Genomic DNA, 17506 nt, shown 5'->3' on the forward strand with positions numbered 1-17506 from the left:
AGTTTACTCTGGTCCATAAATATGGATGTGAATGCCAAGTGGATCACGCAAGGAGCATAAGTCATCAACTCTAGGGAAAAACATGAATTCTTTTAAAAAGTACAGACTGACTCCGTGCTTTTTGGGCGTTCATCTGTTAGAGGGACTGCATGCTGATCCTGATTCTGACAGAAATATCATCAGGTTTGACCCAGTTCCTCATTCAGGAAACTGATCTGGCACACTTCGCCAGATCTGACGTAAAGGGGTGCGTTTCTAAAAGTGTCTTCTTTTCGCTTTTTAAATGTTTGGGGATTATGTGACATAAATAACTAGTTCGTCATGTAAAACGTTGGAGATATGTAGCAGGAGCTACGATGTCGCGCTGTTCTCTCATCCTCTGTGGAAAGGCTGAGCGTTTCATCGCGACCGCCCGCAGCTACGTGTCGGTTTGTTCAGAGGGAGGATCGTATTATCCTACGAAACGCTTGGAAGTTTGGATTTCTGCATCAAATTGTTCTTAAAAAAGCCTGTGGTGTAAAACTGGTGTTAAAGATTTTTTTTTTGTATCCAAATGAAGACCCCACCGACTTTTTATTCACATCAAAATAAATAAAATATAATTTATTCCTATCCTGAAATGGTTTGCATGGCTTCCAGCAACCTAGAAAAGTATTTCAGACAATTTGAATATTGCATAAAATGAACAAGATGCTCAACATTCCTCATTTACATTTTTTTTTGTTTGTTTGTATTGTTTGAGTTTGAGTTCTCATAAAATTATGACTTTATTCTGGCAATATTATGGCTTTATTATGTAATTTTTAAAAAGATAAATCTTACACTGGTCTTGATATTCCATCAAATTCCATCCAAGAGTCACAGAGTTGACTAGAATTGAAAGTCTAAATAAAAAGAAGTTTTAAAACCCGCTTCACAAAACAAGATGGCGGCCCAAGGAGTGCATTGGCCACAAGGAATGCAAATCTTACAAAAATGAGACCTACAAAAGCCCAAAATCTGACTGATTCATAAAATTCCCCAAAGAACAGGCTCTGGGGATTCCCTATTTCTTTGGCAATATGAGTATTTTTGTAAGGTCCCATATAAAAAAATATAAATAAAACCAGCTGTAAATGACGTCAGGGTGAGTAACAGTGTTGCTGACGCTACTCACTTGGACACTAGAGAGAAGGCTTCGGCGCACACGGCCGGACACGGCACCATTTTGATCATCACATGCTCCTCGGCGGCCTGGAAATGCGCCCGGGTCACCTTCTCCAGCACCGAGGCCAGCGTGGCCACATCGCCAGCCTTTGTGCTCGGGTCGCCGCCCGCCGTGTCCAAGATGTTTCCACCGTGCACAGCCAGCAGCAGCACGTGGGTTTTACATTTCCTCTGCAAAAGAAGGATGATCAACAGGGAGAGATGCTACAAAAGCAAAGAATCAAAAAAAAAAAAAGAAAGAGAGGAGAAAACACCCACCTCTGCATCCTCCAAACCTTCAATGCTGCTCTGAGGGGCGCAGCGCGGACCGCCCAGCTGGTACAGACCCTCTGGATTAGATGAGCAAAGTAAAGAAGCAGGAGGTGGTGAGAAAGAAAGGAAAGAATAAAGAAGGGGAAATCAAAAAACGAAAAACAGGGTCACTAGAGGAGCAACTTCACCCAGACACACCTACATCCATTTATAACAGCGGCGCATAAATGGATATCGATCGGCGAATATAGTTGATATTACTAAAGCCTCTTCATCTCTCTTCATTTTGGCTCTGAACTGCGTGCTGCCTCCATGTAGCCGCGGGCTCGCATGGAGAAACCAGCAGATTCAGTCAGTTCAGGCTGTGGACAGCAGCAGCGTCTATTACCATCACACGTAATTACCTTTTAGCTGCTCTAATGCGACAAAAAGCAACAGACTTGTTCTCCTAAAGATAAAAAACCCATTTTTTAAATATATATATAAAAAAATATTTTTTATATAACATAAAGGAGTCCCTTTGTCTGTCTGGTGGGTGCATTTCACAGGAATGTCACCAAACTCATTAGCCCATCCAAACCCTCAGCTTGCTGTGTCATCTTATTCTTCAGATCTCTCTCTCTGTCTCTCTCTTTTTGTCTTTCTATTTTCTCTCTCCAGGATTAGAGCATGCCTCTGTGCTCTGCTCACTGGCTCGTTTTTTTATTTGGCCTTGTCTGGGACCGACTGTCATGGGAGGCTCTCACAGGCTCGTTCGCCGTCGACTCCCCTTCTCTCCCTTCCCAGCCTGCCAGTCCTCCTTCCCCACCGACCCTCTGCTCGTCTGGAACAGAGAAGCGTCAACCAGGGACCCGGCACAGTGCGCTATTTCTGGTCGCAGAGAAGCAGGAAATCAATGCAATGAAGTTTTCTTGTTTTGTTTTCCTTTTTGAAAGTGCTGCAGGGATGTATGTGTGGCGAGATAGTTTAAAGAAATACCATGCGAGTTATTTCTGCAAGCAAACACTGATGTACAGGGACAGGGGGGAAACTGACATCAAGAATTTTAGAAGGTAGATGTGCTACCTGTGCTAATTGATAGAGGCAAAAATATATAGGTTGAGGCTGTTTGTGATGTCATTATACCCTATTTAAATTTACTTAGCCGAAATGATTGCATATTCTAGTGATTTTATGAGAGTTATGAGTCTATGAGTTGTTATTTTGTGATCTTTGACCCACTTTCCAAGAAGAAAATTGCTTTTGTAATTCAGAAAATAGCTAGTTAGCTTTTTAGCTAACTATAAGTTTAGCTTGATTCTTGTTTGGGGGTTGTTGTTTTTTTTGAGGGGAGCTGATGGATGGTGATCTCTGGATTAGCAGAGTTGCATCTTGCTGGTCAGTTGTGTAATTTTCCATCCATGGATTTTATTTGTTATGATCCACAGGCGTTTGAATGAACATGAAGCATCAAAATAGGGAAGAAATTAGATTTGAGTGACTTTAAACATTGGATGGTTGCTGCTACCAGATGGGCTTGGTCTGAATATTTCTGAAACTGATAAATTCACACAAAACCATCTCTCAGGTTTACAGGAAGTTATCTTTAAAAAAAAAAAAAGAGAGAGAAAACCTACTAAGAGCAGTAGTTGTGATGGCAGAAAATAAATTGTTGATCATGTCGGAAAAAAACTGACAGACTAAACTGAGATTGTATAAAGACAGTAGCTGTTCAAATAACCACTCAATACAACTGAGGTGTGCAGAATAGTGTACAAACTGAGGTTTGTTCTCTGAAATCTTCAACAAGGTCAATTGATACCAAAGAGGCTTTTAAAATTATTCTCAAGATCAGACTACAAGGTTTTAAATAATAGTAATAATAATAAAATACTTTATTCATAAGCACCTTTCAACAAGAAGCAATAAAAAGATATAAAAGATTTAAAATTATGCAGAATAAAGTGGGATAATGTGACAGAAGAGAGTACGCCGTCTTGAACAGGTGGGTTTAGAGTCCGGATCAGAACAGAGGGAGTCAATATTTCGAGTGTCCAGCGGGAGTTTCGGGTTCAGACAGCAGAGCTTTCAGGCGAGGGGAGGGGCAGAGCGAAAAGGATGGAGGAGACTGAGCTGAGACCATGTGGAGAAGATCTGTGAAAATGATTTATGAAAAAAAAAACACTTTTAAAGAGGTAAAACACGATGTTTACCTTTGTTGATGCTTAACAAACCCAACTTGGTTAAACTTAAGAACTGAAACATAAAATAAGAATCAAAGTAGGAATTTTATAGTCCACTAGTTCACATTGTCAAACTAATCTGCAGTTTGTATGCAGAGCTGTTCTCTCTCACCGCAGCTCTGGCGGAAGAATCTGCTGACAGTACAAATACTGGTCCTGCACTCTACAAAGTTGGACTTTATGGCACAGAGGCAAGAAAAAAGAAATGGGTGAAACCAGGCCAGAAGATGCCGCATTCGCAGTTTCCCACATGCCATGTAAGGGCAAAATGCTGAAAAAGATGTTAGTATGTTGATTTTTGGAGTAAAAATATGTGTGAGATAAAAATAACAATGACCACAATTCCTCTGCTAGAGACTTAAAACAACTCGGGTGGGCTAAATTAAATATGTCATTAGATTTTAATTTGTTGAAAAAAAACCTGAAATCTAAGTATTGGTGTATTTCTAAAAGGGGAAGTATTTCCAGGCGCAAAGTGGCGTTTTATAGCACAATCAAGAGACTGTCTTACAGTCAGTCTAAAAAATATTACGAGGTTTGTGGGTGTACCCTCACAAAATGTGAAAAAGTTCAATGTGTTATGGGTGTAAGTGTGTCATAAAAGTGCAAAATGGCTTCATCAGTAATCACAAAGGAAGAGAGTAAGCTGGTATTGAAATGATGCACTTCAATCATGGCATTGTGTTGGAAAGTAGAGCGACAGCCAATCACAAACAAAGCAGCTGCTTGCAGCAAACAGCAGGAGTCCCAGTCAGAAGAAATTGTAGAACCCAGTCAATTCATCATTTGTCGGAGCGTCTCTCATGCTGGGACTCCTGCGTTTCATGTCAACTGTAACATTTGTCTGATATTGGGGGAAACCGATAATGTTGGATTTCTATTGGCACAACAGTGACAGAAACAGCCTCCCTGTGGTTAGAGGCATTTTCACATTTTTTTTACTCTGCACGGTCTCTCTGTATTCATGCTTTCATTTTCAGAGGTGAGTCCTGCTTTCCGATAAGCTCTTCACAAAGCTCTGTGGTATTTACCAGATCTTTCGCTGGAGTCATTCTCTCCCTCGAAATGACCTAACCTAGCAAGGATCCAATGGAAAGCTGGGAAAAGTCACAGTTCAGTCATTTCCAGTGGCTTAAAGCCTGGTGGGGCGAATGTCAGTGCATCACAGAAGTCGGGGACGCGACGCGAGAAAATTGACCCCAGAAAGTGGGCTTTGAAGATGAAAGGGCTCAACGGAGAACTCTACTACAGCTGAGAGCAGATGGGTGAAATATTGATCCTTCTTGTGGATCATTCTGTCAAAGGAAGCATGACTGAAACATCACAGCCTCAAATAAAAGCAAGGGTTGCTGAGTTTTGGTTTTCTGCGATGCCCTCAGAAAACCTCTCGCCTCCACAGGGTCTTTACTGTTAGGACACTTACCCATTTATCACCTGCAAATGAGCAGATGGGGAGAAAGACAAGCAGGATGAGAGCAACGGGCCAAAATGTTGTCTTAGTCAAACAGAAGACTGAGTTCGAGGCTACAAGTTTATGTTTTCAGAAAAGAAAAAATGACAAAATGCCCTCTGAGTTTCCTGGCTGCTGGAGTGTGAGTCAACTCATTAGAGAGCTCCAATCTCAAAATCGGTCTTTAGTATTGCTAGAAGACTTGCACAGAAAATGATTTTGTGCTCGGCTTGATGAAGACCAGCAGTAAAAGATAAAACATAGACTCAAAGAAACAACCTCTGTCAACTTCAACTGAGACTTTCAGAGTGTTTTCACACACTAGAATCGGTTGGATTGGGGACCAAAGTCATCGTGTTAAGAGGAGCACTAATAAAGTAAAAGTGCTTAAAGGCAAAATAGAATATAACAAGGTGGCTTACTGGTTTATATTTGTACATATATCCTCAAAGCTGCATATTTGTTTAATTGTCGACATTAAGGCATTTCTAAACGCTCAACCCACTCGGCTTTCACCTTGAAACAGCAAATAATTGTGATTTTCCCTTCACTGTAAGATGCTTGCATGGAAATTATGCGATAATTGAAAGGGTTGTGCTCCCTCCGTGCTGTATTTTGTTAGGTGCCAACAGGTTAGGGTGATCATTTGGGGAGGATGTTGTCTCCTGCCTGGATAAACAGCCTCTTCTGACCCCTGACTTCTCGTAGGCATGCTAACACACTCGTGCCATCTGTTCGCCGCTGCCGCCGTGAGGTTCCATCATGTTGCCCTCCAGTAAAAAAAACACCCCAGGGGACGACACCGGCTCAGCTGCACGGCAAACCCGACATGAAGTGACTCTGGCAACAGTCACATGCATTTATGCCACAACCCTAACAGGCCGTTGTGCGCTTCCTGATGCAATGCAACAAACTGCAGACGCAGGATATCGGCAAATAAGCGGCAAGGCTTCCTCAGCTGTGATAGCTTCAACCCATGTTTTATTTAAACCCGTCTGCCTGAAGCCCAGACGTCCGCGAAACTTAAACTGCTGCGATCCCACTACAAACTATTGACAAACACTCCCCGAAGGATCCTACATTATTCATCGGGAACTGGATGTAAAATTTATCAAACGGATTACAAAAATATTACAGCTTGACAAGAACATTAAGAGACTAGCAAGTGGGCGAGGGGAAAATGGACGCAGTTTTGTAACTTGCTCTCTATAAAAACAGATTTAAACGACTGGCAGAGTGAATTTTTAAAGCGTGAACCGTGGGGGAGGAATCTATTTGAACAATCCTGCAGAAAACCATGTTTGTCTCCAAGGAGGGAGAATGAATAGCAAAGCAGTCGTTAAATGCTTTGCTATTTGTTAAGTCGTCGTTAAATGTAACAAGTTGTTGCCACGCTGACTGTCACCATGGTAGCTGCTCGCCACCAAGACGGACTAAAGTCAACACAGAATCCCTCACAATGAGCATCACACATGTGACATTCATAGACACATGGGTTCTGTACAGAGTAGTGGAAGATTATACAGCCTTATACAGATTTCTATCATTTTTGGAGGTAACAATTGTTTTCAAGTGCTTGAGACACTTGGAGTGAGTTTGTAATGTAACTTTGGAGGAAACTTTTCTTTGTAGAATTGCTTTTAATTCAACTGCTTTTCTTATTGGAACGATTTCGAGCATAAATGAACCATTTAAGGTTTATGCCACGACGTCTCAATCAAAGTTCTGTTCCAGTTTAGACAGGGTTTTTTTTTGTTGTTGTTTTTGGTAGAAAGTATTGAGTTTTCTGGTGTGCTTCAACTCGTTGTAACCCAAGTGTGACTAAGCAGAAGGTCACAAAATGACTCCCAGGACTTTTTATTCCTTTTGGAAAGGTTAAAATTGTTGGTTTATTAGGTGGACCCTGTATGATCACCCTGACATGCACCGTGTCCTTTCATTATGTTTTGGTCCTCTGTATCCAATATGAATATTGTTTTGAAAATGTAAATCCATTATTCCTTTTGTTTTGTGCAAAAAAGAAAAGAAAAGAAAACTCCCATCAAAGATATTTTCTTTAGATAAAAGTATTACGTGTTGCTTTTTAAGACAGCTTAGCCTACTTCATGTTGTCAGACAAGTTCTGTTCAAGTGATTTCTTGATTCTTCGAGGCAGGCAGTTATCTGGAAAAGTTGTGGCTACTGATAATGTAACTTAGGCTACATTCACACAGCAGATAAAAGCGACCCATTTGCCACCCATAACCGACTTTTTTCCGAACATCCCAATTCTGATCTTTTAATGGCAAAAAAAAATTGTTTTATACCACTTCCAGAAGTGATGCTGGTCGTGAGACATGAGCTGTAATCCTGCACCAGAGTACAGTACTCTGATTGCTGAATAAACCTCGACATCGATCCATAAATGGATCCATTACATCCAGTAATAATGCGCTGCTGTGTGCCGTCTACGTTCTTCTTCTGTGAATTCAAGTCGCTTTGAGGTCATAAAGCTTTAACACAGAAGTCTCATTGTGGTCACAATTAATTAGCAGTATGAAAGATGACCATTAAAAACTGCATGACCACAGCCTTAGGAAGCCAAAACATGAGGTTAATCAAAGGTAATGCTTGGTTTACTGTACTGCCAGGTTGGTTTGGACAGCTTTTTTTATTTTACTTATTAAATAAAATGATCATTTAAAAACTGCTTTCTGTATCAATGCCAATTATTTTGGTCTGGTATTAAAATCTGTATGGTGATTTGGAAACATAAAGTGAACAGGAAAAGTAAAAACTGTTGAAATCAGTAACGTATCTTGACCAAAGAAGTGAGTAAGTAAATTTAAGTAAAAAAAAAAAAGCAGCAATTAAAATCAAACCTCACACTCTTTGGAGATCATTATCCAGAATAATCAAAGTAAATGGTTCCCGTAAGCAAAAGATTAGCATTGAAGACATGACATTATGCAAGTGTTTTTCTTTTTTTTCTTCTTCTTCTTCTCCTCACCACCTCCTTTCTGCTCTCCTCCCCTGAGGTCCTCCAGGCAGCAGCAGCAGTGTTGTTGGGCTGTGATTATCTGTCCTCCGTGTGCCATCACACGCCTTTTCCTGCTACATATTCTGCAAAGCGACTTTTTACTGCACATGCAAAGCATTTCACAAAAGAGTATTTGTCGACCAAGGGGCAACCGCAAGCAAGGGATCCCAGACTAGATGATGATGTGTTCAGTGCCGTCTTTAAGAGATGTCACTTCTAATCATGAACCTCTATCTCTCCCCACCACACTCCCTCCCCTTGCTGCTGATTGTCAAATTAGTGAGGACAATTTTTTCTTCCCTTCTTTCAAGCCACTTCAGCAGCTGTGTTTTCAGGAGAAACACAAAACATTCATTTAACAGGGATTAAAACAAGCGCGAGGCTGCCAGCGGAAGAACTGCGAGTGAAAAATGACTTGACTTTAAGGGGGCAGCATGGGCAGAATGCAGATGAGTCTCATGCCTTAGTTTTATTTATTTATCTGCCCCCGCCCCTTTCTATCTCTCCACGTGCATCTCCGAAACGAGCTGCGGGGCGCACGCCGAGAAGAGGACCGTGGCGAGCCGCAGAAAATGAAAAATCATTCACGCATTCATCAGAGTTACGCGTTCTCGTGTGCTGCATTCCCCTTCTAAAAATAGTCAATGTCGGCTTGTTTGGCAGAGCTTTATTGATTAGTCATCTGTACCGAACTGTCAGCTTCCTGTGACGTCGCCACGGCAAATGTTTTTGCCAGTTTGCCAGTTGGCATGGAGCAGCTAGCCAAGTTAGAATCAATCGCTTTTATTTATCGCAGAGCGGCTCTTTTTCCTAAAGGATTAGTTACGTAATGGCGCTATTTTAGGAGAGCGCGCATTCTTTTGCATGAAGAAGTAAGTCGGGAGAGAGCAGGGAAGCAGCGTTTGGGAACACAAACAGAGGAGGTTGAGTTCAAATACGCTCATCTTCCTCGGATGTAAACTTTCAAATTGCACATTTCTTGAGGTGAAGCAGGAAGTGATCTTTGATCTATATGTATTGAATGAGGGGCCTGTTTAAATCCCTTTCTCTCAATACGTTTATTTTTGCTAAACTATCAATACAGAAAGCTTTACTTCTGTGTAATTCCTGATTAGTCGCAACTTTACATTTCAATTATTGTCCAATTCTGTATGTGAAGGCTGTGCCAAGCTAACAATGGAATTATATTGTCAAAGTGTAACCAACCCCAAAAATGTACTTTTACTTTTTTTGCTGATGAACTGTCTAATTATCTTATCTATGGTTACATTTTTATGTTTTTTGTGCAAATTTTGACATTTTTTGGCAAGTTTGGTCAGTTTTGATTTGTCTAAACATCACAGTTGATGTCCTATTTAAAATGGTTCAGGTTTAAAAACGAGGTACAGTGTTTTATCACACAACTTTAAAGCTTTCAACTATTTTATGTTTTATTACCCTTCTAATCTGTGTTATGTTGTCACTTAGCTTAAAGTCTTCTGGTAAAGTGATTTGCTCTCATACATCTTTATCTTTTATTTCTGCTTAATTAGTATAAACGCAATGCAATATTCAATGAAAATGGCTTCATGTTTAATACAAAGCAGATGTCACACTCCTAACCTTTTAAAGTTCAAAACACAAAACTTAAACTTTGGATGAAAAACAGAGCACAAAAAGAATTAGTCAAGAGCAAACCTAATAACTACAACACTATAGAGCTAATGAAACTATTTGTGGATACCAGAGTAATTTATAGAATAAAAACATTCATTTCGTGACGATAATTGAAACAGTGGTTCATCTTCGTTTTGATCCAAAGTAAAGTCTAACAATAAGAAGTTCACAGAAATCCTCATCTTTAATATTAAACATATAAAACAGATTGCTCCAAAGGAAAGAGGGGTTCAAATTCTCAGTTATATCTCAAACTGATTTTAGAACAATACTTTAATGTAGTTTAAATCCTTGATGTGATTTAAAGCAGCAGTATCATGTGTTTTCCAAGGAACATAGTGGTGTTTTGTAGTACAATCAAGTAACTGCTAACTTCAGCTGCTACAAAAATGCCATATATAGTTCAAACATGACTTAGAAGAAATTTGACTTCCTAATTTAACACCTTGAAATTGGGCCTCTGTCTCTTTAAGAAGCTCCTGCTCTTTCTGAAACTCTGCCTTTAGGAAGTCACCACAACATGGCTCCTCTATTAACCCTTTAACAAAATTTTTTACCAGCGCTACAATACTGCTCGTATAATCAGACACTCAGTTCAACCAGGTGTTTGCTAATGGCTGCTGACTAGTCTGAAGGAGCTGAGTGGAGGAGGGCTGCTTTGTGAGGCAGAAGCTCTGAAGCTTGGAATCTGCAGCTCCAAGGAGAAGATTTGTCCTCGACTGTGGTGCTGGGATTACCCAGGAGTTTTGAACATCTCAAAACATGGATTTCTCAAAACATATGTGACAGAATCAAAGAAACAGTTCAGGTATGTTTCTGATGAGGGACTAACATTAGGAAATGTTGTAAAGCTGAAAAAAAGTCAATTTTACATAATACTGCCCCTTTAACTCTGCTGCATAGCTGAAACTGAAGTTCTTCTCAGAGCATCAGCACACGAGGAGACGAGGAGGAATACCACACAGGGAAATACGAAGCAGTGGTGCCTTAGAAATACCACTCAGTGGCGGGGCTTTTCATCACTGAAGGTCACCTCTCCCGGGATGCGACAGGTTCAGAGACGCCTCTGGCTCGTGGCGTAATGAATGAAGGAAAATATAAGAGCCTGAAGATGCAGAGACCAGGGGGAGAATGGTTGGGGAAGCCGAAGAGGAATATAAAAGGGGATGACGGCTCGACAGAGCAGCAGGAGGGAGGCAATAAACACCGATTTGCTTTAGCGAACTGGAGATAGATGGAGATCAAAAGATTGTGCTTGTCACAGCTCTGACTGACACCCCAGCTGTGACTTTAAGGCTTTCCTCATGAGAGACTTTAATGGCTGCTGGATTTCTGAGCGAAACACAGACCCACCGTCTGACTAGACTGGTCAGAAGAAATGATAAGAGCTGATTAAAAGTCTCTGTGTGTGTGGAGGGGATTTGGGGAAGGAGGAGCTGCTGCAGTTAAAGATTTACCTCATTTATATCCATCCATCCATTTTGTAACACTCTTGTCCTTAGTGGGCTCTCCTATTGAACACAAGTAAACTTTAGATACAAATACTTTTACAAGGTTGGTCAAATGTGCTTTGTGGCTTATTTAAAGCAGCAGGTTTTAACTTTTATTAAGAAAAAATTTGCTTTTTACACATTTGTTGAAGGTGTTGCTCTGTCATGACAGCCAGATACAAGACAGACATGCAAAACCCAAATCAAGCTCTTCTGCTTCCTTTTAAGTGCTTCTACTGTCAAATCAGGGAAACCGCAGTCAGAAACAACCAATCAGAGTCAGGAGGAGGATCATAGCGCTGTCGATCCCCCTCGTGTACATGCTTCTCACACCTTCTGCTTTGCTCGCTGCCAGACTACAGCTCCTTCCCCACACCAGCGTCTGTTGTGAATGCTAAGGCTACTTAGCATATGGCGGTGGATATGCACGTTTCTTCTGTAACTGTAAGCTGTTTCTTTACTATTAGCACATTGAGCGGCACGTACATGAACATCACTGACAGTAGTAAGGCCCTCCTCCTGGCTTTGATTGGTTGTTTATGATTGTGAACCGTGTATTTCTGCAGATGGCAGTAGGAGCACAGAAGGGAGGAGCTTGATTTTTTCACATATTATATGAAGCAGGGGTGCCCCAAGTAGGTCCTGGAGGGCTGGCATCCAGCACGTTTTAGTTCTCTCCCTAGTGGTAGTAACAAGCTCCTCAGCAAGTCAATGTTCTCCTTAGGCCTTCTAAGAAGCCATCATTTGATGCAGGTGTGTTAAACCAGGGAGAGAACTAAACCATGGAGGATGCAGAACTAAAATATGCAGGATGCAGAACTAAAACATGGAGGATGCAGAACTAAAACATGGAGGATGCAGAACTAAAACATGGAGGATGCAGAACTAAAACATGCAGGATGCAGAACTAAAACATGGAGGATACAGAACTAAAACATGGAGGATGCAGAACTAAAACATGCAGGATGCCGGCCCTCCAGGACACACTTTGGGCACCACTGCTATATAGTCATGACATGGTGACAGTTTAAGCAAGTATGTAAAATGCATATTTTTGTTAAAGTTACAAACTGCAGCTTTAGCTAGGATCCAAAACCATGTTAATAGCTTGACTCACCACAACCTTTTCAGCAAAGAAAAAAAAAGCAAATAAAAGAAGCATTGTTGGAATCCAGAGGCTAAACATCTAGATATTTAAAGACAAATCAGTGAACACCAAAAACATATCTTCTATGATACACAGCAAATATGAGTTTTTCTCCCAGTGTTACAGCCGAGTCTCTTCTCTGTTGAACAATAAAAAGGTATTTCTATTTTATTCTTTAAGCAGGCCTGACTTCCTCCAAAACAACTGCTTGAGCCTGTCAGATTTTTCCAGTAGGCCGAATCTTCTACAGTGATTTTTAGAGTTGTGGCTGATTTTGTCTGATTCTGTGATGGGACGAGGCAGAGGTCTTCATACTCGCTTCAGCTTTCACAAAACGATGCCACTCATCTCGTTTCTATCACTAGTAGCCACATTTCCTCCCTGCATGACCTCTCTTCGATCAGCTGAGGATTGAGTTTGATTTCACTGTTCATTTTGGATTATTTCTGTTTTCCCGTCTGAGTGAATTTGGCTCCAATTTTCTAGGAAATGCTGACACAAAGTCGACAAGCATCAGCTAGCACCAGTACTCTCACAGCAAATGATAACACACTGGCTCAGCGTGCATGTTGAAGGCCTTTTATGAATTCCTGAAAAAAGAGCAGAGCTACTATAAAATGGATAACATCAATACTTTTTTTGATTGACTGTATTCCATGACATTAATGTCTCGATAAGCAACAAAATATAACATTTCAACTGCCACTTGATGTGATATTTAAAAAAAAAATATTTTATTATAAGAAAATATTTGTTCAGATGTGGAGTCTAAATTTTATTCAAATTCTTGAGGTTGTCAACTATAGACATAATCTGAATTTAGAAAGAGTTCTTATCAAGGAGGACAACACTTTCACTTTTTTATTTGACTCCCATGTCCTTGTTCCTTTAAAGCTTCTTTAACCCTGTAGCTTGTTTCAGTAGAGGTTGACCTTGAGATAAAACACAATTTTCTTTAACATTGTTGTGAAAACTCACTTTCCTTTACTCCCAGATAATGCAGAATATTTTTCAAATCAACTCCCTTTCATAAGGGTGTGTCAAAAACCATCAGCAGCTCCGTCTCTTGGCAAGCAGAATAATAATCCATCCTGTGGTTTTGGGTAAATATTGACTCAGTGGAAAGCAGCGTTTTCATAGTTTAACCTCAGATATGTCTTATTGGCTGCAAAAAACAAAGAGAAAGTAAATAAATGTGACTAGGAGTGTAATGATGCATCAAGTTCATGAGACAAGTCCAGGTTTGGATAAACCCTTTATTCCACGCTAATCTTCTGAAACGTTTGTTTTACAGCGTGTAATCATTCAGCTCAGGTTTAAATACTTTAGGTTTTGAACTGCAGATTATCAAACACAGACCAGATTTCTTTAGCTGTGAAACAAACTTTGTTTTTAGCACTGACAGCTCTGAAGCAGATGCTAACTTTAGCATCGTCAGCAGCTAATAGTTAGCCAGCGATGGAATCCTTACGTGATATACAACCGTGTTATTCTGTTTTGCCTAATGCGTACTCAGAATTTAATCAGTATTGTCAAAATGGAAAGTTTGCCATCATATTCATCAATATTTCAAACTCTCCCAGCAACTCTTTTTTATTTTAAAGAAAGCAACGAGCAGCAAACTGTAGTTATTTTTTAATTGTTATTGGATAGAAGAGTGTGATTCTGCATACTTTGTTGTCGATCCGAAACAGAGTAAAGATGGCCGTGTTGCCAATACCAATACTGATACTTTTTAAAATTTACATTTATATATCATCAAACTTCTGACCTGTAGGGATTTATGTGCTTTTTTCTGTTGAATTATTTTTGCTCAAAACAAGAATAAAAATTCAAAAACAGTTTACAGGTATTTGAAAAATACTTTACAAAAGATATTAGCATGATTTGATACTAAGTTGGTGTCGATGTTATCCATATTTTGGATTAATCTACTACTAATATTGGAGTATTTTGAAGACTGAGGTGTGAAAGCCCACACATTCTCACTCAGCAGGTTTTTGCTGTAGGCCACTCCTCCACCCCCAAACCACTTCCTCATTTTTATTTGTAACTTTTTTTTTTTTTTTTTTACATTTTAACATCCTAAATGTAACGAAAAGAGAAAACAAATCTTCACAATCTGGGAGGAGCTGAGACTTCACAATAAAACCTTTAAAACCCGACCTCAAATCTGCTCGGCAACCTTTGTTTTATCTTTCGGTGGAACATTTTCTGTTGCCAACCGAACACTAATTAGTAAAGGAAATCAGCACAGACAAATGTAATTCCTTTGCAACCCTGCCATGCCATGTGTGCAGGAGCAAAACAAACCTTGGTGAACCTCAGGAGAAACATGTTCTGTTTGCATGTAGCACTGTGTTGCTCTGCTGTGGTATTCTCTAAAGGTTCGAGTCTCTAGCAACACAGACTAGGGAAAGTGCATCGCTGCAATTACAACTGCTTCCATTGTGCAAATAAAACAGTTTCAATCTCTAAACATCAAACCGTTTCTGCATGAGCAAGTCTGGATTGCTTTTGTGTAATGAAATCATTGTAGAGCTGCATATCCTACTGTTTTCATTTGGAACCAAACCTCTCAATCAAAACAGCATCATATATGCATTAAAATTATTACTACAGCAGATGAGTTCTTTACAGAAAGCATGTTTTCAAAACGTGCTGTGATGAGCAAGAAAAACAGCTTCTCTCTACGCGGTGAAAACATTAATCTTTTTTTTCCCCATTTACATTTTTTGCACGTTGTATTTCGACCTTCAGTCTCACAGAACAGATGCTGAAAGAGAACAGCAACTGTCAAAAGTTCACCACCTCTCGACTCCCCCTGACAATTATGCCTCCACAGACTCAGAAATCTGTAAACTGCATCACAGTTAAAGCAACAGTAAACTTTATCAATAATAAATGTATAGAATTTTTTTTTTATGTCCTAACAGTATAAACATCAGTTCATGAGATCATTTGTGAAAAAATTAAGTTCTTACGTCTCCTCCTTGTTGTCCTATTGCCATCTGCAGAAATACACTGCTCTCAGTCAGAACCAACCAATCACAGCCAGGAGAAGAGTCTTAGTCCCGTCAATCAGGCTTGTGTACAAGCTGTTCACACCCTCGCTACTCTCTGCAGTCAATTGATGTGAGTGCTAAGGCTAGTTAGCATGACCACCAATGTCATTGGATTAATTTTTCCTGTAACGGTAAGTTGTTTCTCCACCATTAGCACCGCTGTTGCAAACCACCAATCCTGAGTAGCATGTACATGACGGATTGACAGCGGTAAGACCCTCCCCCTCGCTCTGATTAGTTGTTTCAGACTAATGGGAGTGGTGCTTTTCTCCAGATGGCTGGAGGACCACAGGGAGGACGTGCTGGATTTTTTTTGTACAAACTATCCATCTCATGTTATACTGTCAGGACACTTTTAATAAATATTTTTAAATAAATAAATAAATTTATAAAACTTACGTATTGTGGCTTTGCATTAAATCCACAAAGGGACATTGTAAAGGATCCTTCCTCCCAGCAGCTGCTAGATTTTACAACCACCACTACTCCCAATAAACTCAACTTCATCCATGCTGGCATCTGTACATTTTTACTGTTGCACACATTTTTATTATCACTACTTGTAAATAGTCTGTCATTTAATGTGGACATGGACTTTTTGTACATTGTCTAATTAGCCAATTAAACAATGTACAAAATGTCCACATTGATCTGGAGTTAGTATTTCTGTGCAATATTTCATATATATATCCGTTTGCTGCTGTTGCACAGAAATTTCCCAATTGTGGGACAATAAAGGATATTTCTACTCTATTCAAGGTGAAGGATGGTTAGTTTTGTTCCCATTTCTTTTTTCCCCAGTCATCACAAAGTATACTTAACATTTTACTTTCTATGGATGTTTATCTCTAATGCATCAACTGCAACTGATGGCAATGGCATCTGAAAGCTATCAGTTACACGATTGTCTCTCACCTTCATTTGCCAAACAGCTAAAGGCCCCAAAATGACAAAAAAACAAAAAAACAGGCAGTCGACTATAAAACAGTCAGATCAAGCTAAAATGATTACAGGACTGTGTAAAGATTTTTCCACGGCTGCCATGAAGTAATAAAACCTCTCCTGATGATTTTACGAGCGTGTTAGTAACACTTCAGAGGAGCGATCATTATGGTGACTTGTAATGCTGTCCATTTAAAACAGCATGTCAGTACAAGAACGTAAACGTGGAACCTTTGGTCTCCTATAAAAATGTCACGACTTACAACATCTATGAGTTTAAACGCCTTCTCCTCGAACAATCTGTGTTTGAAAGATAGCTTGATTTCACATTTCACTGCATTATGTGGACTGTGGAGGAGGGGCAGTGTTGACTGAACATCTCCACCGGAATGTAAAGCTGAATGCTCAATGCTACGTCATTCTCAGGCAGGTTGTGCTGCCTTGTTATGGGTATTCATGTCCCTAAGTTGAGTCAGTTTGGGGTGTGTTGTGGTCTGGTCAAGCACTTGCAAAAATCTTCACACTCTACTCCAAATTACAACCACAAACATAAATTTATGATGTTGGGATTTTATGCGATAAACCAATTAGACGTGAAAAATGTCTTGACTTTCTTGCTTCCATCTTTTCTCATCTGAAGACTAAACATTTTGAGCATTTTTCTAAAGACAAAAGAGAGAAAGTCTGAATGATGGAAGTAATCAAGTCTTCTCCTCAAATTATCGCTTAGGGTCATTTGGTATTTCTAAGACACGTACTGTATCTCTGTTGATCTACGTTGCATGGTAGCTCTGACTAGTATGTCTGATGAAAGATGAACTGCCGGTCCTTTCTTAAGTCTTTTGCACACTCTTAACAGATTTTCTTGCACAATTTTCCTGTGTTTTGCTTCATCCAATTACCTGATCACCCATATCCCCAAAACCACTGAAATCTTCCATAGCTACCACTAAGTTTCACCTTGGGGAGGATGCAATCAGGGAGATGTGCAGTGTTAATTTTACATCACAAATTTGGCTTTGACTCTCCTCTTGACACTCTCCCATAAAGGTCAGAT

The 17506-nt window shown here is 39.9% G+C and overlaps 1 protein-coding gene across 5 annotated transcripts in view; it reads right to left on the bottom strand.

Annotated features, from left to right (window-relative positions):
* Positions 1-17506, bottom strand: part of pitpnm3 (PITPNM family member 3) — a 131619-nt gene that overhangs the window by 51573 nt on the left and 62540 nt on the right. For all 5 annotated transcript variants that reach the window (XM_044118545.1, XM_044118544.1, XM_044118548.1 and 2 more), the window contains 2 exons: positions 1465-1535; positions 1157-1377 (listed from right to left, as the gene is read on the bottom strand). In XM_044118545.1, the coding sequence (XP_043974480.1) occupies positions 1157-1377; positions 1465-1535 (292 nt within the window). The remainder of the gene's footprint in view (positions 1-1156; positions 1378-1464; positions 1536-17506) is intronic.

This window comes from Gambusia affinis, linkage group LG06 (genome assembly GCF_019740435.1).
Source record: "Gambusia affinis linkage group LG06, SWU_Gaff_1.0, whole genome shotgun sequence".
Classification (NCBI taxonomy): domain Eukaryota; kingdom Metazoa; phylum Chordata; class Actinopteri; order Cyprinodontiformes; family Poeciliidae; genus Gambusia; species Gambusia affinis.